This window comes from Pseudopodoces humilis, chromosome 1, assembly GCF_049639895.1.
Source record: "Pseudopodoces humilis isolate 2021_Gansu_Grassland_sample_001 chromosome 1, ASM4963989v1, whole genome shotgun sequence".
Taxonomy (NCBI): domain Eukaryota; kingdom Metazoa; phylum Chordata; class Aves; order Passeriformes; family Paridae; genus Pseudopodoces; species Pseudopodoces humilis.
The window spans coordinates 132,217,914-132,242,498 of record NC_142200.1 but is presented as its reverse complement, the minus strand read 5'-3'; the positions used below and the strand labels follow the sequence as shown (position 1 = coordinate 132,242,498).

Genomic DNA, 24,585 nt, shown 5'->3' with positions numbered 1-24,585 from the left:
TGCGAGCTAAATGGAATCCTTGTTGCTCTTAAGAAAATATCATGTCCCCATATTGAAACTATTATATTAAACTGCTTACTTTGAAGCTGTTTTCAAAGATATAATTTTCCTTTTATGTTACAGTCTTTCAGATTTCAGCTAGTTCTGTGTAAAGACAGGATACAGTCTGCTTTTGTTTTCTTTTGGCTTTTTCAGCAATACAGGCCATTTTCAACTGACAAGTCAATTGAAAACACCATTAGTCTAAATGAAAAAGAAATTAAACAGTCTAAATAGTGATTCATGTGAAACATGAATATATTGTCTTCATTTTTGTAGTGGCTGCTTTCAGGTGCTCTTAACACACCAGTGGTATACTATACAGGAATAATGTAGTGAGAGTATTTGTAAGCATGTCGTGCCAATAAAGGCTTGAGAAATGCTCCACAAATAAGGAAGTCACTGCCCAAGGGAGAGTAGAGCTGTTACCCATTGCACCAAGCGCCCAACAAAGCTTCTTTGATTAAGATTAGTCTAATATTCCCCAAGATCTCTGAGCCTGTACCTAAACAGAAACTGCCTAAACTAAGAAACGCTGGACATAACTACAAACACACCCCACCTTGTCAATCCTGTCTGATTCTGTTGGCTGGGGCTGGTAGGGGAATACATCCACTATACTATTTCCAATATTAACATAATTCAGCAAAGACCTGCTGTGGAGGGACCCAGTGTGAAGGAAGACTAGATAAACATACCAACTTAATTTGAAGACTCAGGTGTTATTTGTCAGCATGACTTCAGGTGGTGCTTACAAGAGATAGGATAGTTGAACTGACAGGCTCTGACACTGGCAGCTGCAGAAGCAGCACTGCACACAAGAGCAGAAGTGCCTTGTCACAGGGATTTGCATAGGTGTGACAGTAAAGGCAGTGCTACACACTAGAACAGTGGCCATGCTACCACCACGAGGTAACACTGCTGGAAGGTTGTAACTTTGAGTGTATACACCAAGCCAGCCTTTGTTCTGTTAGCCTGCCTAAAACACAGTTTGCCTGAATAAAGACATTTGATAGTAGCTTCCTTTACAGTACTGCTGTTCTCAATCATCTGTACAAGAAAATACTGTTGGTTTGGCAGTTAACTGAGAAAATACTTTGCTGTTTTGGATGCACTGGGGTCACCACTGATGAAATTGTTAAGGTTCCATTCATCAAGAAAATGGGTTTTAGGTCTTCTTACAGCAGCTACAACATAGACTGCTCTGTAATAGCACACAATGCCAGTAGCTCAGAGGAATTGGGCCTTATTCAACTACAGGAAACTGAAGAGAACACTTGTACACTTGGCCACATTTCACAGGGTTTTATTTAAATATTCCTATCAAGTAAGCATTTTTGAATTTCAGTTTCTAGCTTTAGCTATAACTCAGATTGGGGACTCATCCAGGATACTGCCCAAGGCTGAGAATCTTAAACTGATACGTAAAACACTAACCATAAGCGGTTAGTTAGTAAAGAATTCATTTAATTTGATAAGAATGGAGCTCTTAAATTGTGTATAGGCAGAGGACCATACATGAAACATTAAGGATAACACCGACACTATAAAAAGTATTATCAAGACAAAGAATTCATTAGTGTGATTACACATTATTGTATAAATATGGAAGACAGCTGCAACACTGTCAGTAAAACCTACCAAGCTTTCATTCTTAATATGGTAAATGAGCCAATTGAATATTCATGCACTCTTAACTTGTAGTGATTCCACAGTTCATTTGTTGGCTATGTGATTTGCAACATTTCCTTAAAAAATCTAGACTAGTAGAAAATGTCAAAGAAAACTAACAGACTGCAAATTTCCCTGCTTTACAGATTGTCTCTTACTCCCTATGCAGCAGTAAAGTACTGAAGATCCTGCTCAGATTTAAATTCATGTCCTTTTGAACAAGGAAAGCAACAGACCACAAGAAAAGTTTGTTGTCTAGAGCTCTATGTTATTTGTAGATAGACTTTTTTTCTGATTCATCACCAGCCAGTTTAGAGAACTGGCTTTAAATTTTTTGCTTAAAAAGATGGCACTTTCAATTGTCCATAACTTATCTACTATAAAGATAAACTAAAGATTAAACAGCAAAGTCACTGAGCATTCCAAGTACTGCACCTGTAACTTTGCATAATGATTGTTTAATCCTGCCAATAATTCTTGATTGTTTTCTTAGTAGTTTCATATAAATTGTTAGATTAATGTTTAATATAGGAAAAAATAGTATTTCTAATAAAAATTTAAATGTACAAGTAGATAATATGTGATTTATACTACATAATTTGAAAATATTTCTATGTTCAGAAGTTATTCATCGGTGAAATAAGTCACTGTAGTTTGTTACCACAACCTTTAACAATGTTTGTTTGAATAATAAATTGTGGGATATGAACACAAGATAAAATTACTGAAACCTTTGCTGAATTTATAAGACCATAATGGACTTCCCTGACAAAATTTGCATAAGTGCAATATATGCCATTCCAAAACTAATTTAAATACAGAAAATAGCTGATATTTGCCATGAAAAATCCATCACATGTCTCAAATTCCATTGAGACACTTTCTCAAGGAAGGAGAGAAGTACATTGGCTAGAGGCTCACAAATGATTGGACTTGAATCCATCAATTCACCTCATGTATTGTATTTCTGTAAGGCTCCAGTCCTGCCAGTTACTGCATGATATACAGCATACAGCATTTTCCTAGAGCAAGCAGAGCCTACACAGGAGCACAAATAAATCCAGTTTGCATTAGGCACAATAAACCCAGCTTACATTTTCAGCAGCAATGAGTTTCTAACAAATTTCTCAGGAAGCAGCTGTACAAGACTACAGGTTTGCTTACATGTAGCACTTTTATGTCAGTTTTGAAAGTGATATTTAAACTGGTTTCACTAAAGCTGGAAAAAAATATGTTAAAGTATAATTTGTTGTAATATAAAGAAACCTCAAATTTTTGATTTTAAACTGACTAAAAGTAAAGGTACATTTTAATGAATATGAGTGTGTCCACAAGAAACACATCTCTGAATAATTGATAGGGTGGCTGAATGAATGGTGGTTGGAAGGCTGCTATCTTGAAAAGCATTATTAGTTGCCCTATCCTAGGTCTTTATAGGTTAACTAACTGGCATTCCAAGCATCCTAAGATTTGAGGAACAAAGTATTTCTAGCATGTTGCACAGATAAACACAGTGCTGCAAGTTCCTTACTCAGCTACAAAGCAAGATTAAAGGATATTTTTAATCTAAGTAAGAAGGAATAACAGACCAAGGAAAGAAATCTTGCAAGAAATAAGAGATTTCTGAAACAAAGCAGGTGTTACAAGAACAAAGCAGGGAGACAGTTTAATGTGTTTGTTGGCAGTGGAAAAATATGTAATCTCTGTAAAATAATCAAAAGATACGATAGAAGGATAGCTTGACATGAATTGACTCAGCTCTAAGTCTTACAATCTGGTCTCTGATTAAAAAAGGCAATTATCATGCTGTTTTCTGACCTTGTAATCTATTAATCACTTGTGTTATATAAATATGTATTTGAATACAAGCAAGTTGGCATAGCCCTACATACTGGCTAAGCATCTGAATCAATGGAAAAGCATAAGTGGAATCATAGAACCATAGAATCATAGAAATGGTTTGGGCTTGAAGGAACGTTAAAGATCTAGTTCCAGCTGCCCCATCATGAGCTCTAGATCAAGTGAACCACTCAATATCTTCAGAATACTAAACATATGGATTTCTACTCATGTTCTGAGCTCTTACTAAAGCACTAATATGGAAGTTTTCAAGATAGTCTCTTAGTAAACAGAGTTGGAAAGCATCCCAGATGAAGTACATATCTGGCTTTTCGTGCTACAGAAAGTGTCTTTTTGCTAGTCAGTAAAATCTATCTCCATGAATGATTCCACATAAAGAAGCAGGTCATATTTCAGGCTTGTTTTCAAATGCTGGAAAACCATTATATAAGCAAGCATGGAACATGAATGAGTATTTTCTGCAGTTGAATACATTTGGCAATGTCTTATGAAAACATACATTTTCTTTTCCAAGACAAAATAAAACATTGCTATTAACTGTCAGAATTCCTGACAAAGGAAAGCTAGCTGATTATTTCAGACAGTAAAGAAACACTTTAAAGGAATCACCCCAGTGGATACATGTGAGAGAAAGAAATAATATTTCATAGCCCTCTGAGATATTCAGTGTAATATATATTTCATCCCTTCATGTCTTTGAAAGGACAGCACACCTGCTTTTGTGAAAGCATGTCTGTTAAGCCCAGAAATAGGTTCTGTGCCTTTAAGACTGTTACTTAACAACGTTATTTCAAACACCAACAGAATACAGAGGCAGTAGCTGAGAGTCATGTACTTTTTAGAAATATTTCAAACGTTTGACATATTTAAAAGATATGTCATAGAGTCATGTTTGATACTCAAGATTTTGAAGATTATTCTTTAACTGAGTGAAGCTCATTTCTTTTCAACTTTGTCACTGGTAACAACAAGAATTAGCAGAAGTACTACAGTGCCTCAAACCAGAAGTCCATGTATTAAATTGCTTTCTCTCTGACAGTCTAATAATGGACACTTAACAGGAGGGTACCAATAAGCATACAATGAATCATTCTTCATCACTATACCACCATGTTTCCTTCCAATTAAAAGGTTTAGGAACCTCCCAAGCCAGTGGTTGGTCACATTTGGATAACTGTTCAAGGGGCCCTGTCAACCTGTTCTCCAGAAACATGGCAAATCCATTTCTGACAATAGGCCATCCTATGGCAAAGCTCCTGATTTTATAGGCTTCCATAATACTTACCCTTAGACACCTTGTCTTATAACTCCTAGTGCATTAACCTCATCACACTCACTAACCCCACAACATTATTGCTAATTTTAGCTGTCACTGAACTTGTATTTTAGTTTGACTTTCATAGCACTAAATTTAGTTTCTATCTTATTATGTCACAGCTCAGCAGTGGAAAAATCTTCAGCAGGTATCCATACTCAAGCTCTAGTTTTAGCGACCATGAAGACATCAGTAATGTATCATGTCAAGTAAAGGTACCACCACTACCTCTTTCTCCCACGTGATTTAGGACTTCTTTAATAGGGTATGGTATATATTCTCCACATTTATTGGATCCTTGTAATAGAGCTGTTAGGCCTAATCTTCCAATACAAACCCCACATTTACTCTTTTATAAGTTATTATAGCTATCTCCTAATTCTTTCCTTAATACTGTTTCTATCAGTCTACATTATAGAAAATTAAATTAGCCATCTTAAAGTACTCAGCAAACACAGCTTGTTTTAGAGACTGATGTAGTATTTGTGTCTTGCTATTCCTCTGGCACTGGTAATGTTTTCAAGAAGAGATTAAGCAATAGAGCAAACAGCAATTTCTAGTGCTTTCAGAACAACTTTTAGGGCACTTTTAATTTTTTTTTTTTCTTAACATATGTAAAATTTGAGTAGAATGTAATTAATGTTACAGTGACCTTCACCCAGCATAACAGGGCCTTGTGTTCTTAGGATGGATTAGCCTTCTGTGGTCAGCTTTTGCTCCAAAAGGCAGAGAAGACATGACATTTGCAGTCTACATGACTACATGTATACTACCCCATACAATAAATGTAATTCATTGTGCAGATAACCGAATATCTTTGCTTCATTTGAAGTCTCTCAAACTGTTATAATCAATAACAGCAAATGGTTTAAAGAAACAACAAAAACAGAAGTACTGTTTGCAATTACACCGATGGTCTCTGATCTGTCAAAACCATATTGCTTCTAATTGCAATTTCCATTTCACTTCCTCAGAAATCTGTAAAGAAATAAATGTACCTCATTAAAGTCTGAAAAAAAAACCCCATAAAAACAACACAATGGACATTTACAGAAAGACAAGTGATGCAGTCAGTGAAGTATCTTCATCCTGACAAAATATGACAAAAACGTTGGAAATAGAAGTGTCCATATTTATATCCCCAAGAGGGGCAAGACTGGTGTGTAAACAAGTTTCTGAAACTGAGCCAGGAGAATTCCTGTCAGTTCCATATCTCTAATGATAATAAGCTAATGTTCTTTGCATTTCTGTAGACTTTTCAATTTTAAGATTTAAAAGCAATTACCTGATCTTGATAATGCTTCTATGAGACAAACACACGTTATCCCTTTATTAGCAAGGGAGATGGAGGCACAGAGTTTTTGATTTCCCCTGTAATGAGCTGATTACCAGAACCACCAGTAAATCACTCACACATCCTTTCTCTCTGTTGCTAATATTGTTTAAACTGACCCTAACGTCGTGTATGATGACAAATGCCTATATGCAACACTGCAGTGATGCTCCTACAACACTTGTGAGAAGAGGGGAAAAAAGCTAGTCACAAAAGAGAAACTGAAGAAAATTACCATTATCCTACTAGTTCTGCTTCACTTACAAGTCAAACATAAGAAAAAAATATGTACATACAACCTAGAGCTAGAAAAATAGACAACAGGCTGGAGAGAGAAGACCAGGACATTCTCTCATTCGTCATCTAAAAAATTCACGATGGGTCTGAAGCCGTTTCCTCTCATCCCCAGGACAGCCCGTTCCCCTGGGCCTAGGCCGCGTCTCCCAGGGCCTCAAGCGTCCCGCTGGGATCAGCCCGCGGGGCAGCGCAGCGCGCCGGTGCTGGGGCACGTCCCGGACACCTCGAGTTGGGGGGATCCGCCCCTGCCGGGCACAAACGCTCCCGGCCAGGGCTCAGCTGCTGCCCTTGGCTCCGGACAGCGGCAACCACGGCGGGCGAGGCCTGCGGGCCGGGGCCGGGCCAGAGCTACGGCCGCGCGCGCTCGCTAGATGGCGCCATCGGCTGCTACGGGGCTCCCGCCCCGGCCCCGGCCCCGGCCCCGGCCCCGGCCCCGGCCCCGGCCCCCGGCCCCGAACCTCGGCCCCGGCCCCGGCCACGGCCTCCATCGTGGCTGCCGCGCCCTCCCCTGCTCTCTCCCCTCCTCTTCTACCCTGCTCTTCCCTCTGCCCTGCTCTCCTCACCCTGCCCTCCCCTTTCCTCTTATACCCTGGCCACCCCTCAGCTCCTGTGCGCTCTCCTCCACTACCATGGCCTCCCCTCGTCTGCCCTCGTTTACAGCTCTGCTGCCCTGCCTTCCTCTCGTGTACCTGCCTCACCGCTGTGCATTCCCGGCTCCCCGACAGACCCCGAACCCTACACAGCCCCACTGGCTCCCGCAGCTCCCACAGAGGCACTAGGGGAGGCTTCCAGTGCATGTAGGGCAGCGGGGCCGCTGCTGGCGGCGCGGCCCAGGGCGGGTGTGAGGTGCGGGCCTGCAGCCCCCGCCGGGCTGAGCCCCCGCGCCGGGAAGGGCTGCGGGACTTTCAGCCCGAGGCTTAATGAAAAGGACAGAAGAAGGTTCACTCTCCCCTCGCTTTTGGGGCCCTGTTCCTTTGTTAGGTTTGGCCACATCGGGCGCTAGCGTGGCTGCCCTGGCAGAGGGAGAGGATGGCCAAGCCACCGAGTCACCCCAAGCTGGGAAGAGGAATCCCACAGTCCGGCCCTGGCACCGAGCGAGGCTGGGAATCTCTCCCAGCCTGAACACCCCACAAGCCCACAGTGACAGACTGTGGACCATTGTCAGACTTGGAGGCACACACCAAACCTGGGTTCTTTCATTGTGTGGGAGACACGCTCTCCAGTGGTCATTCTTCAGCCCAATAACCAGAGTAATGAGAGACATCTAGAAGTACTCCAGGATGAGGAGGATCCTTCAGTTGCTTTGCAGTTCCAGGAGGAAACAGTAAAAGCTTACTTGTCATCAGGGCTTCGATGAAGCCCTGTCCTCAGTGCATGGGTCATGGAACATTGGCATGCCAATGCCATCTTGTCATCTGAATGTCAGTGTGGGAAAAAAATTTCTCCATTTTGCAGCTTCTGTAGAAATACCTGGAATCTGACTCAGACAATGTCTGGAATAATGTAAACCATTCAAGTTCTGTTTCTATTTAAAAAGGGACCAAGTCATGAAGTTGAACAATTTTGTCTGAATATGTAGCAAAGTTATGAGCAAGAAATTACAAAGTTAGTAACAGCTGGGAATTACAGAAACCCACTGGACAAAACTAATGTTCAGTTAGGAAAAAAAAGCTTATTTGGTTGTGTGTCAGTGCTAAATGAGCATAAAACTATATCATATGTCAAATTTCAAATAATCTTTGTCAACCATAAAAATTTGCAAAATATTCTTAAGTGTTTAACAGAAGTGCTGAGATTATTACATGAAGACTTTACATTTAAATATATTTCTAAATGTATCTTCTAAACTTGTCTGTGGTAGATAGAAAGTTTGGGAAATGGAGTGAGTTTTCTCTTAGAGAATCCTACGACTATATGACAAATTAGGTAACTGCAGTAACCGGTCCACTTTCCTTGATGTAAAAAGAGGTATTAAAATCTGTGGTGTAATACTTTGATCTCCTTGTAACGTTTCAGTTTTGAACTTAATACTAAAATCACAGCAGGTAAGGAAAATTAGGGGGAGAGGAGAGGTGCTTGTTAAGAGAATGGTTCAAAGCTGCACCAGGAAAAGTTCAGACTGGACTTAGGAAGCATTTCTCTATCAAGAGAGGTGGTCAAACACTGGAAAAGATTTCATTGAGAGGTGGTCAGTGCCCCAAGCATTTATACCTGGTGTTTAAGAGGTATTTGCGCAATGGCCTTAACAACACACTTTTGTCAGACCTGAATTGTCAGGCAATTGGAATAGATGGTCATTGTAGGTACCTTCCAGTTGAAATAATCTAGTTTAGTCTGCTCTGAAATAGAAAGGAAATAACCTAGATATTGGTGGTAATCATCACTGCCAGTAACTGGAAGCAGTTGGCTGCTAAAAATTATCTTGGATGTATTTTGGAGGGTGAAAAGTGAGTAGTTGGTGTTCCTTTGAAAATGTTTTTAAAAAATAATTTTTAAGACAAAATTTATAAAAATGGCAAGGTTTGGTAGAGTAAAGAGTAAAGAGAATAAATTGAGGGAAAGAAGAAGAATGTAAAAATAAGTTAATTTCATAGAATCCTAAAATGGGTCAGTTTGGAAGGGACCCCTCTGCCATGGGCCAGGTTCACCTTCCACAGACCAGGTTGCTCAAAGCTGCATCCAGTCAAACCTTGAACACTTCCAGGGATGGGGTGGTCCACAACTTTCTGGACAACCTGTTCCAGTGTCTCAACACACTCACAGTCAAGAATTTCTTCCTAACATCTAATTTAAATCTGCCCATTTTAGGTATTCCAGCCCCCTCTCCATCTTGGTGGCCTCCTCTGGGCTTGGTTCAGCAGGTCCACGTCCTTCCTGTGCCAGTGACCCCAGAGCTGGATGCAGCACTCCAGGTGGGGTCTCACCAGTAGAGGGGGAGAATCACTCCCTCACTCTGCCGCTTACACTTCTTTTGATACAGCCCAGAACATGTTTGGGTTTCTGGGCTGCAAGGGCAAATGGCTGGCTCATGTCCAGCTTTTTATCTGCCAACCCCTAGTCCTTCTCACTAGGGCTGCTCTCAGTCCATTTTCTACCCACCTGTATCTGTGTATTTGTGCAAACAATTTGAAAATTATTTGTTAATACTGTTCAAGTATTGATCCTTTTCTGATCACTTTTTTACCAGTGGAACTTGGCATCATTTGAAACTATCAGGAAAATAATACTGTATAATTCAGGAATGTTTCTTACATTGCATGAGGACAACGTTGGGTGGAGTGGCTGAGATATACAAGATATTAATGAGTAATGATGTTTAAATGGTAGTGAAGATTTATCTATGCCATTATGTATCTATGATGTAAGACTTATCTGTGGTATTGTGAACAGAAATGGGGCTTACAGAAATTAAAAGTAAATTCCGTCCAGCTGAACTAAAAATTGAACAACTCTTGGTAAACTGCAATTACCAGCTTAGCATCAAGATAATGAATACAGAAGGAAATGGATGTGAGAAATATGAACAGAATGTAGCCAAAGTAGGTGCAGTGGTTTTATGGCAGTCTGTGGAGAATGGGAGAGGGAACTTTTATCAGCAGCACTCTGATGGGACTGAACAGTACTTTTATGCTTAGTTTTTCTACTTCAACTCTATGTATCAGAGATGGAGACAGAAGTGGCAGAGCCCTCATTTCTGATGCACAGCACAACTTAACCTTCCTAAGGGTTCACTGGTGTGAACACATCAATAGCTGCTCAGGGAAACAGTATGGGGTACATTAAACACAGAGATTTTATCAAGACTATGTGCAGACACACTTCACTGATTTTTCACCTGTCCTGGCACTAGGTTGGGAAGTGTTTGTGGAGGTACCAAGGCAGATGCTTGCCTTGGAAGTTTATTTGTAATTTTGTAGGAGCTTCTGTCAGTGTTCTTAACATTTGCTTAAGAAATGCTATTGGCTCAGTCTCCATTCTGAAATAGTATGGAAAATAAAATCAAAATAATTTTTTTAATTTGACATATGCTTTTTATTACCAGAAGTAATTATTTTCAAGCCAGGGGAAAAAAGTCTTTGAGGGATGGTTTTGATAGCTGTTTTCTGAGTAGTCCGGAGCTATTGATGAAAAATATAATCAACAAAAAGCTATTAGTGTGTTTTGTACAAAATTACATAAAATATCAATTAAGAACTGGATTCTGTAGAACTCATTTACTGTGAGATAATTGTTTTAGGCTTTGTGTCAGAGAGAATCTAGAGTCTAGATCAGTTTCTAGACCAGATGAAGTAATTGCACCCTAATGTATCCATCTTTCTGTGCTGACCACAGCGATGACCTTGGGTGAATAGTTTAGCTAAATATGGATACATTTTAGATATCTACATTATGTGAGATGAATTTCATCACTTTTAGGTGCCTTAGATAGCTGAGCCTATGTATGAAAGAAATTATGTTGTCATTGCAAGTGGTAATGATTAAAACAGAGGAAAATCAGGCACCATTTATTTATGAAGATGAGAGGAAAAATTCCACATCACACACATTAGTATGAAACACATCAGTGCTGAAGTGTCTTTTCCACTCTAATTTAAAGAGCAGCATTCACAATAGGCAATTTTTTTCTTATTCCAATCACTGAACTGACAGGACAGTGATTTTAAGTATACGGGACTTTTTTGGAAAGAAAAGAGAAACACTTAAACATCTTACTTGAGCAGAAACACTGGGATTTGAGATTAAACATTGAAAGGTGTAAGGGCCTTCTTTGTTTTTTGGAGTTTAACCAAGTGCAGCCCAGCTCTCTTCTGTGTCTGAGCAACGTGTGAGATGTATGGGCAATGTCTTACTCATATCCATGGTCAGGTCCAAATGACAAATGCAGAGAAGTCAGTGCTCATATGCATTAGTCTCTTCCCCAGTGGCTATTCTGTTGTTTGAGAGACTGCAGGCTGAATGAGGTGTCCTTGCTCTGGCAGGTAATAATAACAGTGGCTGCCAGGTGTGAGCAGGTCTGGTCAGGACTATGGCTCTCAGTCCCTGTCCACAGGCGTGAGCATCACTTCATTGGCTCACTCTGTACTCATGTTTTCAGTGCTCTTCTTACCACAGTGCTCTCTGTCTTTCTGTAGGAGGCATTTTGGATCAGGCTCTGCTCTCTCAGTACCTTGCAGGGAGATCAGCAACATACTTCAATGTCTAGCTTCTGATCCTGTCCAGTTCTTGTTCAGTCATGATGTTCAGTCCAACTATAGAGTAGCTGGACATAAAAAATATACATATATCAAAATGTTTTCATATGATAACACATAGAGCTGGCATACAGAGCAGCCTCGCTGTTGAGCTCTCCGTGCTTCCTGCGTGGTGGGTGATACATTTGGTCAGCAGAATACTTCTGTTACGAACTCCCAGTTTTTATAGTTAACTTACAAATACCTTTAAAAATTATTATTTTCTATTATATGTTTCCTTTTTTCTTTTGGGAAAGGTAACTTTATCAGATTCACTAAGCTGACCATAAATACAGTAGGGTCCAGCAGCCTGTACTGTTTGCAAACATAGACCAAGAAAAGTGCTTGCCTTTTGGACTTGTCCAAAGGGCAAGCACAACCACGTATTCCCAGATATCTGTAGTACATACCAGGAAACAACTGTACCTCTAGTCACCTCTGTGGGAAGCAGGTGTTGTTTTTCTCATTTGCACAGTTTTGTGCAAAGCTCTCACAGCTATTTCCTATTTCCTCCTGCAAACAGCAATGACCTTTTTCGCAAGGAGTTGGTATTACAGGACTTACTGTAGTAACTTAAGGAACTGTTATCTGAAGGCTGTTATCTCTGGGCTTTACAAAGTGTTCAAATGACATAAATTGTAAAATAAAGTTTTGGTTTACTTAATTTTTAACTGTATTTTAAATAACCTGTGGATGGGAGTTTTGTGTTTGGGTTTTTTTGGTGGCTTGGTTTGTTTTGTTTTTAATCAGGTCTTGGTTAAAAGACGTTATGTTTGTATGACATTACTTGGCTAAATAAGAAAGGGAAAACCATACATTCTTCAGATATCTTTCTATTTCTGTGATTGATTAGAGTTCTTTACTAGCTTAGCCAAAGGTGTAGAATAATGTGTGGAATAATGTGTGTCCATCCAGCAAAGGAGTGCTGGGGAAAATTGAGTTCTCGGGAGGAGATGTTACCAGAGGTGACCTATGTTTTAAGATAGCCCTTGTTAAAATATCTGAAATAAGTATTCCTAGAGGAAGGGAGTACTTCCACTCTAAGTAACTATCAATAACATTTTTAGTTAGAAGCCTTTATTACTCGATGGATATCTAGAAGAAATGTAAAAGAGGTAATTCAAGTATGTTCTCAAGCTGCTAAAGCATAGGCACAGATGTCCTAGTGCAGAAACCTATTCCTCTTATTCCAGGCATTTTCTTCCGTTGCAGAGATTTTTAGTGTGGCCTCATCTTTTTGTCAGTCAAAGACCGTAAGATGTGGAGTGAGTGAGAAATTCTGACAGAAGGGCCAAAGAAGGAATCTGTTCCCCAGTACATACATTTGGTAGAAGCTCCTCTGCTCTAGTCCTGCTGCTCCATATGCTTCTTCAGTGAGGCCTGTTAGTGCCACATGCCCTCTTGTGGCTTGGGGAAAGGTGTTTCCATTCCTCAGATGGGGTGATGCATGTCTTAAAATATGCAGAATGATAAACTGACCCCTAAAGCAAACCCTGCTACTGTGTACAATGGAAGAAAAGCTGAGAAGGGTCTAGGCAGCACCCTGTCAAATGAAATCACAACAAAAAAGGAAGAATGTATTTTCAAAAAGTACGTCAGTGATTTTTATCTCTGCACAGAGAATTACACAATGCACTATAAGACAGCCTTTTATTATACATGCTTGGATTTAAAAAGGGACACCTCTTCATACTAAAAGAATCATTACTGAAATAAAACCCAATTGCAAGGTCTTCTTCTGTTCTATCTTTATTATTAATTTGAACTGCAGAAAAATAGAGGTATTTGCAGAATAGTAGAATAGTTCAAGGCCATAGGAAATGGCATAATCAAAAAATTCAGACTGGGGGTAAAATTAAATGAGCCTCTTCAATGTTTTTACAATTTTTTGTCTATTTATTTATTTATTTTTTGTAAACAAATAATGCACAGATGCAGGTATCATAACAGGTTTTGCATGAATGAAAAGATGGTATAAACTATGAAGCTGAAAATATGAAATGAGCGGTGTTTCATAGGTTGGACTCAATGATCTCAAGATCTTTTCCAGCCTAGTTAATTCTATGATTCTGTGATTCCCATCATAGTCTAGATACCACTGCAGTAACACATAGGGAAAATCAATTTAAAGTAATAAGTAATGATTTCCCCTGTGTGTAAAAAGGGAGAATTTCTACACTAAGCTAAATAAAGTGATTTTCACAGGTAAATATCTGTCAGACCTTCCCCATAACACCTCTGGAGCCAACTTTTCAGTCATACCCATTTATATGAAAAACACTCCCCAGACTAAATGAATCTGTAACACTTTGGAAGGAATTTTGGAAGATGTATATGTGTGAATTTATATAAATCCATTAACTTTGTATTTTAGAAGAAAGGAGACTATTGTCTGAGTAGGAAAACATGAAGCTGGGGTAAGATTTCACTGATTTATGGCCTGTTTTTTGGTAGTTGGATCACATGGGCATTTGGTCAGACTACATGTCTGAAGCTGTGTCTTTTTCTTGAATATCCACAGTTGCTTCTGATCCACTCATTCTGGTTGAAATATGTGGCAGGTTTTGTCTCTTCCTCCTCAAGCAGAAATAAATTATACTTCCAGCTCCAGCTATAGATAGGGATAGAAGAATGTACAGCCAAATGATGCCAGCTGAAAATACTTTCTTCATTTTCTCTTCTGTAAGGATATACAATGGAATAACCTTTGAGGTTAAAAGATTTCGGAATCTAATAATAAATTAAACTTCTATAATAAGAAAGCAAAAGAATTCAATGGGCATGTAGATTTTCAGTTCAACATGTGCATTGGGTTTTATTTTTTACGGACACCAAATAAAATATAATTAAATCTGATCAAAGCCCAATATTAAAAATATAAACATAAAAATAAATCAATATTTACTTCAGGATAACCTCTATATTCTATATTGAGATCCAAAGTAAAAGCTTATGGACTTTTTATTTTTAAACACTCTCAAAACAAATACTGAGAAATTATATAATTATATTCTTGTTTTATTTTAGCTTGCTCTTATTATTCTACTTAAAAGGAAGTATGCTTACCTGTATTTTCTGTTGACATCTCTTTGTTTTCAGGAGCTTTTGAAAGGAAAAAAAGTTTATTCTGAATGGTTAAAAAGAGGCATTTCAAAGTTCTTAAGTACCCATCTTTCTGACAATTCCCCCTGAATTTATGTGGTGACAATCACTTTCCCAGATAGATGGAGCTAAGCATATGTAAAACTCTAGTAGGATGACTGGGGCTTTCGCCCTAAGAGCATCTGACTTCCTCAGTCGTGATACCCAAAACAACATATAGAGACAGATTTCTGTTATTTCAAAAAGTGCTTTCAAAAATGTTTATTTCTGAAAAACTCCCCACAGGATCCTTAGTAATTTTAAGGTGCTTCCCGTCTTGAGCGTTAGCAGTGCATCATGAGCATTTTACTTGAGCTGAAAAGACTTTTCTATTGTTGTAGCCCCTTCTGTCAAAGACACTCATTCCATGTTGATGTGGCTCCTATGGTAATTGCTCTTCCTGTACTTAGCAGGTAGTACAAAGGTGAACAGAAAGATGGAGTTTAGCCAAACAAAATGTCTGTGTTCTGGACTACTTGGATTTAATCTCAGCTGGTAATCAATATTATGCATTTTCTTATAGATGATAATTTTTCTATCACGATATTACTAGTATTTTATTAAACATGATTCTATCATACTGTAGATGAAGAGTGCCACGAGAATGTTAGTCATGGTGTTCTTGTAATCCATCAGATCAGTAGTCAGTAAGGAAAGGAACCACCAATTGGAGCATTTTTACAAGACAGTTTGCACTGTACTCATCAGAACAAGATTTTGTTTGAGAATACATTCAGCTGAGATTAGACAAAGTGTGGTTTTGAGCTTAGCTTTTGCCTAAACTCAGGGGTCTGAAGTATTTATGATGTCTGCACAGGGCTGATGGTAGTTCTAGTGGATTTAGGGGAGATGCCGCCATCTGAGAAGGCAGTCAGGAGCCATGTGGGGCTTGTCCGTATATAGGCAGCCACATCCTGCCATTAGAATTGATTCGTTTTGCACACAAACTTAGAGTATTTTGCATTTCTGTGTTGTACAATGAAAATACATTATTAGACATTATTGACCTTAACATACTAGACATACTACTTACTTTTCATTTTTTTACAGATATATCCTTTTTTGAAAGAACAGAGGTTGGCTTTCCAGTAGCCAGACAATGCACATAGTTCTCCACAGTCTTTAAGCCTTTTGTTTGATGGTTCTCCCAATTGCCAGTTGACAAAATCCATTGCAGATTTATCTGTCCATTCCCACTGTTCTAATATTAAAAAATAACATATATGTATAAAATGCATGGATATAGACAAATAGAATGAGTTGTAATGGAGAAAACAAAAATCTATAATGAATATGAATGATATGAATATCTAGTTAAATGTTTCAATTATAATTTTAAGCATATTTAAGCATACTTTGAAATAAATTTTGTATCATATATATATATATATATATATATATATATATATATACTTTCAAGTGTACAAAGTTGATTTCTTTTTAACATAACATGTGATTTCATTTGATAGGGTAACAAATGATGAAAAATATTACCTCTGTCACCTTTCTTTAGCCCTACCCAAAAGTTCAATGATTTTCCTTGGAGTATCTTAATGGTTTCTGACAGAAAGTTTGTTTCACTATAGTCTCCTACTGATACCAGATCAGCACCTGAAAAAAATATTATAGAACACATCACAGTGGCTCATCTTCTTAGAGCTCAAGTCAATAAACACATAAAAAATATGAAAAAGTATATAAAAGACCAACTCTTCTGTATTATTCACTGCTCCTATTGTTGTTATTATATCACTGTATGGTATTTTCTTTTTTGAGCATGACTGTATGTTGTATGGATGTAAATCTGCACAATGATATGGATTTTCTCTAATTTTCTGACTTTTTTTCGTCTTTGGTATTTTAGAGAAGAATAATTGCTCTCCTGCAATACTTTCGGATAGGTCTGACCAAATCCCAGACTGTGGTGCTGGTAGCCTGAAACAGGTACAAGTGATGTAGTCACCACCATGCCTGTTGCCACTACAGCTCTGTCCCTTATCAGTGGCTGGGCAGCAGTTTTGGCAGTGCCTGATATGTCAGCAGATGGAGGTTGCAGTCCATAAGATGTCCAGAAGTTGATTTATAATTGCTATACACCCTGGCATTGCAAATACACAAAGTTGTGTTGGAATCATCAGGAAATGGCCGCCTTCCTGGCCTGGCCAGTGGGTAACAGGCATGCAAAAGTGTAGGAATTTAGAACATGGAGCAGTGTCCAATTGTAACCTTTCATCCTGGTTATTACTGTAATGTTGACTTTTTGTAGTAGTTATGTGATTTATCTTTCTGCAAAACCACTCCAGGAATTCTGTTGTCGTACAGCTGTAGAGCAAAACACTTTTGCAAAGCTACTTTTTCTGCTTACTCAGTTATAGGTCAATGTTTTCAGATCTATGAGGAAGTGCCTTTAGAAATGTTTCGTACTCTTACTCACACTGAAATATATGTTGCATTGCACCAGTTCTCAGAAATGTGGAGCAAAGTGTCTTTTCCCTTCCCTGATGAAGGTACTGCTCTTCTCTCCATGGAGGCAGCATGGGGCTGTTTCAGAGCAGAAACTGCATGGCTGGCTGTGTTTTACTAGTTCATGAAAGATAAACAGCTCCTGCATCTCATTTGTTGTCCAGACTGTGAGATCCCCTTAATAAACTGTGTCCTGGAACTAACAAACACAACTATCCTATGTCTTTGTGTCTCCTGGATTACACTGTGTGTGACTCCCTCTTGTTTGGGGAAGGGAAAGCCAATGCTGCAGCCTGTGCCTTAGTAGGTCTGTAAAAGTGTTTATCTCCCTGCCTAATTACTTTTTGCCATAAAACTAGTAGGAATTTAATATTTTTGAGGTACTCATATTTCACCTGATATTGAGATATGAGATGCTGCTGTCTCTGACAGATTACTTTTACTGTTCAAAATCACGCTTGCAAAAGCAGCCAAAAAAAAATTAAATGTGAAGTTTTAAATTTATTTGAGATTTGCTTATCAACATTATCCATTATTTTATATGTTTAATTCATCATCAATCTTTCTAAGACTAAATACTCACCTAGTTGGGCACATTCCTCATGAGCTTGAGACCAGCTTCTTTTCTTGGAGGCCTCAAAGTAATAGCAGTGACCAGAGAAAGGTATCCAAGATTTGTGTCTTCTTGATTCAGGGCATTTTCCAGGAAGTTGTGGGGGTTCAGTAGGGGCCATTACTGATAAGAGATCAAGTAGTTGGAGTCCAGCTGTTTTATATAACTTGTTCTTCCCATTATACTAGTATGACGAAACTAAACTACTATCTTAGGTTTGTAATCTTACAGGAAATGAAGCCTGTTCTAAGAAGAGCTTGAATACGGTTCAGTATTTTCTTTGAGACAATATTTTCTCTTCATATTTATTTAACAATGTGATTTGACAGTATCAAAACCTTATAAAACCTTATAGTAGAAACTGTGAATGAAAGTGTTGGTATAACTGTGCATAGCTTGCAGGATTTTTTATTAAACTGCATCCTGAATACATTCCATAGTGACTGATATAATAGGAAGATTTTGGATGGGTAGATAAATGCAGACGGAATTTAAATTATATATTCTGAAAAATTACATTTTCTTCCTCTAAGTCTTCTACAGTCTGTTTCTTTCCCTGATAAGAAATACTCAGCTTGAGTATTCCAGAATCATGAAGTGGAAAGAGACATTATATATGAATTCTGAGCACTTTTGTCAAATTAAAACATCTTAGAACATAATTTGGCATGTAATTTTAAATTTGCTTATGATTCAACATCTTCCATCAAGTTGAAAAGTTCAAGAATCCAGCTAAATTTTGAAAACATATTTATGCTTATCTTCATATAAATTATACAAGTTTGTGCTTGGAAGGCTTTCCAAGGGGTTATTTACTTTATCATTGTGCTCACAGGTGACATGAAGCTGATATATTTTTTTAACAGATATTAGTCCTGTCTGTTCTTAGCAAGCTGTGGTGATGGAGATTCACTGATCTGTCCAGAGTATTCATTAAAGACTTCTGTATCGATAAAATTAGAAGGTTTTCAGTGCTGTATTTAAGCTTGTTGCCCCTTTCCAACTCATATCAGACACATAGAAAGAATAAATTCCATCCCATAAGACTAATTTTTTAATACTTAGTATTGATAATATAATTTCTCGTAGTCTTTGGTTTCTTAGTCTTCTGTCCAACTCCAGTCTTTTCTTTACATGATTGTTACCCAGTCATCAGAAAACCCTAGCTGACCAAGAAGCTTTTCAAACTTTGGTACCCCAACCTGGATACAGAATTTCATATAAAGCCTTATGAAAACAGATCTTATAGCAAGTCAATTACTTTTCTTAATAGAATGAATAGTATAAAAAAATGAATATTCAATCCTTTGGTTCTTAGGCTTTTGGTAATTAGTATGAATCAATTAACTTTTGGAAAGAATTCAGGTGAATATTTAGAACTAGTTATAATCCTGTCTTCCTGTATACAGTATAAAGTATTTTTCCAGTAACTTTTGCTCTAGACAGCTTCTAGTCAAGATGCATGTATGGAGTTACTCACCATCTGATTTTTTACAGACAGAAAATAATTTTTCCTTGCAGGAAGCTGTCTTCCAGGTGCCATCAGTGTCTAGGTAGACACATGCTAATGTCTGCTTCGGTTCTCCACTGGCCCACTTGCTGTAAACTAATCTCCACCTGTCAATCCATTGATACTTGCCATTGGTCTGGAAGTAAAATCTATATGGTAATTTCATATTTGCTTACAGTGACATAGCTACTATACGGGATCCTCAAGAGGACTCTCATGTAAGCAGTGTAGAATCATCTGCTTATTAGTGCCCCTTCTCAGCTTGTAGATGGTAACTGACTGAAATGTACAGTGTCTGTCATCCACAAATGTGAACGCCTCCAAAAAATATCTAACATTAATTCAGAGCATTTTTTCAAGCATTGGGAAATGGAAGGGAAAAAAAGAAAGGGGACATGAGAGAAGGCATGAAACTAGGAGTCAGGTAAGAGATCGTGTTGGAATGGCCACCCAGACGTCTGCATAGAAAATGGGAGCGTGTGTAGGAGTGCTCTTAAGCAGCTGTGATCACCATTGCTTTTGTTGTAGTTATCGTGGCTGTGATTCATGCTGAAGAGTGCAGCATGTCAAAACACGCCTACCATCCAAATGTTCACCCTCTCCTGCCATAAAACTGATCTAGACATCTCACAAACAGAAAGGATTATTTTTCCATAATGTTCTAACTTCTAATGGGAACAATTATGCCAATTACATTTTCAAATTAAAAAAAATTTGGTCAATTTGGCCTTTGGTCAATATGTACCACATGATATAGCCTCCATATTCCTTTTACTACTATTTACCCACTTTCTGTTCATGGCTGTAGTCTGTTATTACTACCATAAATAAGGCCACTCTAGTAAAATGAGTGAGCATCAACACACGTATAAAAACTGTTTCTCCTAGGGTGTCAGGTGTGTGACCACTGATCACTGAGGTACATAAAGACATGGCAGGAGGGCAGGATGTATATCATGCCTGGAATCACTTTTAGATTAAAATAAACTTTAAATGTAGGAGATTTTACAATTTATATCCAAGGTAGTTTAAACTGCTCCAAACAACACACTACATTGTTGTATAATGGTTTTACAGGAACATTTCCTTGTGCTAAAGGAAGTCTCTACTGTATGAGTCTTGTTGGAAGAATTCCAGTGCAAATGGCTGTTACATTGATATAACATGCTGTTTGCAGCACTACGCTGGCAGGAATCCCAATGGGCAACAAGAGCATAAAGTGAAATCAGGTCCTGTGTCAGCCTGACTGCTTCTATGCAATGTATTTGTTCTTACCATGTTGCTGTTAAGACCAATCCACAGAGGCTCTCCATATTCGTCTGCAAGTAGGAACAACAGCGCCTGACTATATGGGTCTAAAATGCTGGCAAGTTCTGAGGCATTGTCATTGCAGTTTTGGTGTGCTTCCTCCCAACTCATTTTGGAACAAGTGACAGAATAGCTAATCCCATTAGAAGGGTCAAAAGCAAAGTCCAGCACTGTTGCTGGTGATTTAAAAAGTTTTGGATCTGTAGGAAAAAGGAAAAAATACGCCCTATGAGCAGTTAAATCTGGAGTCACGTATTTGACTTGAGCAATTGAGTAACATTGTCATTATTTACAAACCTAATATAAAATGACTAATGGAATGGAAAATCTTCTTAGCTGCTTATAATTAAGTATAACATCAAAACAACAGTTCTGGTAAAAGAAATGTATTTTCAGCCTCTGACAATTTTGAATCAATAAATGCATGCTATTTTATACGGCAGAGGTAAATTTACCTCATCATTCAAAAATAACACACCTTTCCTGCCTTTTTTAAAAATACTCCTTGCAGCTTAATGACTATGAAGTTTATATGGATAAGTGTTAAACTTACTAGTTTTGATATCCTACAGATCAATATGAACATATGTAATTCAAATGTTTTTGGGCTTCATCTATTAAATTACACTTTTAAACATAAAATAATTTTCTTTTCTTATAATCTGCTATGTTTTCTCAAAAACATTGCTGAGTAACACTGGGAGGCAGAATGGGCCCTTAGGTTTTACTGATTCTTTACCTAAAAACCAAAACAAAATGAAATAAAACAAAACCAAAACTAAACTGAAACAAAGTATGCTAAACAAGAAAATTTGTTTTAATCCTTATCATTTTCAAGATTAAAAATACAGAACTCACCACTATCCTTCTGGCATATATACCCTCTGTAGTTATAACATTCCTCATTATTCCATTTTCCTGTGTCATCAGCAGGACCTCTCTTCAGGGAAACACAATCAAACTGTTAGAAACAAGGAAAAGAATATACATGAATATTAGAAGTTATAAAAGAAAGTACTACAACTGAGCAGTTTCAGGTTTGTTTTTTTTTTTTAGTTCTGATGTTGTAGGATGTGTCACAACTCTAGAAATACCTTTCATTCATCCTTCTCTGTCCTTTCTGACCTCCCTTGTGGTGGCCAGCTCCCCTGTTGTACACTCTTCTGCTCACCCTGCTTGTTCATTTAGTTATTTTCCAGGAGAAATACTTGAAAGGCATTATTATTTTTAAGAACTTTTCCCCACAATATCTATCCCCACTAATAAGTGACTCAGTAAGGTTTTGAGTAAGAATGAAATGGAAGTCATGCTTCGTATTTCACCTGCAAAGACAGCTATAAATGCTGCTGATTCTTGACAAAATCACCTAGATTACAGTCCTTGGCAGAGCTCTCATCAGCTCTAGTTCTTAGAATTTCTCTTTCAGCTACACGAGATCAGCTTGAGAAGCTGAGATGTCAAGCTTATTACAATCTCCAGTCTCCTCTGCTAAGCTGACATGGGGTAATTGTTGAGCCTTTGGGCCTTTGAAAAGGATCCTCTGAAGGAGAGAGCTGTTAGTGTCTTGAAAGTGAAGAAGAAAAGTAGGATGTACCTTTGCACTTTTTTTTTTTCCTACTTAGTATTTCCTAGTGTTACTAGAGCAGCAGTGGAGCTATGGATTGTGCCGTGTCATTTATGTCTTCCTGCATGCCTTGACCAATGGCTACATGGGCAAGAGCAGCACGAATTGGCTCAGGTGTAGATAATCTGGTTGTCCAGATCCCTGGCTTCTCTAAAGGTTCAGACACAAAATGATGGGAGAATGGACAGTGAGTGGAATGGCATATTGTGAAGGGCAAGTTTGAAAAGCAAGATATAGAAATGGCAATGCAGGTGTGCAAATCTGTCTGTATTGGTATGATTATGTAAAATCCTATTTTATTTACTGCATTATGAGGTTTAATTTAAGCGCTAGCGATGGAGAGGGTTTGATGGGCTTAGAAAGTAGTTGACATCTATTGGCCCTTAGTAATTCAATTACAAATTTAAAAAGGGAAGAAGTTAAAATGCTGAACTCTTTCCTCTTGCATCCTCTTCTCCTTCCTTCATAGACATGAAAATAATGGTGTTAACTTCTAAAATTCTAATGTTGTATTTATATTCTCTGAAAAATTAACAATTTACTATGAAAAAGAAAGCTTAATTCAATATATCCAGTTTTTATTCAATCAGTTCATTGCTGCAATTTTTTCAAATACTTTCACAAAATTACAGCAATTCTATTTTATGCTCTGAAATATCTAGAATACTCAAACATTGAAAGGTTTTATATCTAGTCCCAGTGAGTTCCAGTGTAAACATAGATGTCCAACCAATGGAGAAGGCTGGAAAAATGTCTGTAGTGAAGTGAGCTGCTTACTGGAAGTAGTGCTGCTCCTCAGATTTACACTTGATGGTAAACACTAAGCAATATTTACCTGCAGCCGATTTTGGCCATCTTCTGGATGCAGACTGTCAAACAAAATAGGTTCTACAAGTTTTGGGGAATCTTTATCCCAGTTTGTATATGAGACAGCACTTCCGTCAGACCAAACGAAGTTGAGTTCACTGAGCAAATCATTCAAGCCAATCCAAAGATCATTTGAAGCATCCTTCAAGTGGTAAGTAAGAAAAGCTACGAAAAAAAGCCAACAGAGGAGATTAGTGTGTCATATGATCAGTCAAAATATCAAATCATAAACAAATACTTAACTATTTTGTTCATTAAAGTCTTGTAAAAATATTTTAATTACATTTGATCAGAAATTTATCTGAGCTCATTATTTCAAGGTTATGCCAAACCCTTGCCTGTGGAAAACCTCAAAGTGTCAAAATATTAGAGAACAATGAAGGAAGATTGGAAAGAGGAAACAAAAAGTAAACAGCCTGTCTGACCACCATGATATCTAATAAGTTCACTTATTTCAGCAGTCAGGATGAGCCACTTGACTGATGAAAATATGTGGCTATGTACAGCTGCAAATGGAAGCCAGGGAACATAGGCAAGGTGAAAATATGTCGTTCTCTGACATTCTACTAAATTAAGTTGCAGAATTTAGGCAGAAGTATAGAAGCATATCCTATTCTATTTCTGGCAAAAACAGAACATGCATTCTGGTTTTTCTTCTGTGCCTAAAGCTACAAATGCCAGATCTGGATTTTTAATTTTATCCTAATTTGTGCCCATAAATAATGTAAGACACTTTGCATGAAACACGAGGAAGCAATCCTTAGCATCGCTAGCATTCCCCAAACAGATTGTCAGTTCTAAAAACATTTCATGCCATGGCAATATAGCCAATGTTGAGTATACAAATTATAAAAAGCATATATTTTCATACTGACACTTGCCTTTGCAGGAAATGTCCACTTTATATAGAGTAAAGGCTCTCTATTACCTAAGGGGCTGTTGCACTATACCTTGAACTTTTTCATTATGTATGCTTGCCAAGTTTCCTCCAAGGTTCATGCAAACTCTTCTTCCAGTATTCCAGTAATCAAAGCCAGAGCCAAAAAATTTGTAACACTATGGAAAAATAAGTATAGACTTAGAGTGACAGCACAAAGAATTTAGATATGAATTACACTAGTGTAATTAAAGTCAGCCTCTCAGACCCCCAAATATTTTTTCAAAGTTAACTTGGATCTGGAGCCAAGTCAAAGCTATTTACACATTTTAAATTTGCTTTCTATCTTTCTGTAAGGGACTGACAAGGTCACAACAAAACTCAAATAGCTATTTACAAACCACAGTAGGAGTCTGATGAGAATCTAATGTTCTAG

At 38.0% G+C, this 24,585-nt stretch overlaps 1 protein-coding gene across 1 annotated transcript in view; it reads right to left on the bottom strand.

The window, feature by feature from the left end:
- Window positions 1–13,322: 13,322 nt before the first annotated feature.
- Window positions 13,323–24,585, bottom strand: part of LOC102106849 (macrophage mannose receptor 1-like) — a 33,999-nt gene continuing 22,736 nt past the window's right edge. The window contains exons 21-30 of the mRNA XM_014248455.2: window positions 24,223–24,328; window positions 23,241–23,437; window positions 21,640–21,742; window positions 20,749–20,981; window positions 19,444–19,609; window positions 17,934–18,086; window positions 16,382–16,498; window positions 15,921–16,088; window positions 14,813–14,848; window positions 13,323–14,426 (exon numbers count right to left, since the gene is read on the bottom strand). Of these exons, the coding sequence (XP_014103930.2) occupies window positions 14,227–14,426; window positions 14,813–14,848; window positions 15,921–16,088; window positions 16,382–16,498; window positions 17,934–18,086; window positions 19,444–19,609; window positions 20,749–20,981; window positions 21,640–21,742; window positions 23,241–23,437; window positions 24,223–24,328 (1,479 nt within the window). The 3' untranslated portion in view covers window positions 13,323–14,226. The remainder of the gene's footprint in view (window positions 14,427–14,812; window positions 14,849–15,920; window positions 16,089–16,381; window positions 16,499–17,933; window positions 18,087–19,443; window positions 19,610–20,748; window positions 20,982–21,639; window positions 21,743–23,240; window positions 23,438–24,222; window positions 24,329–24,585) is intronic.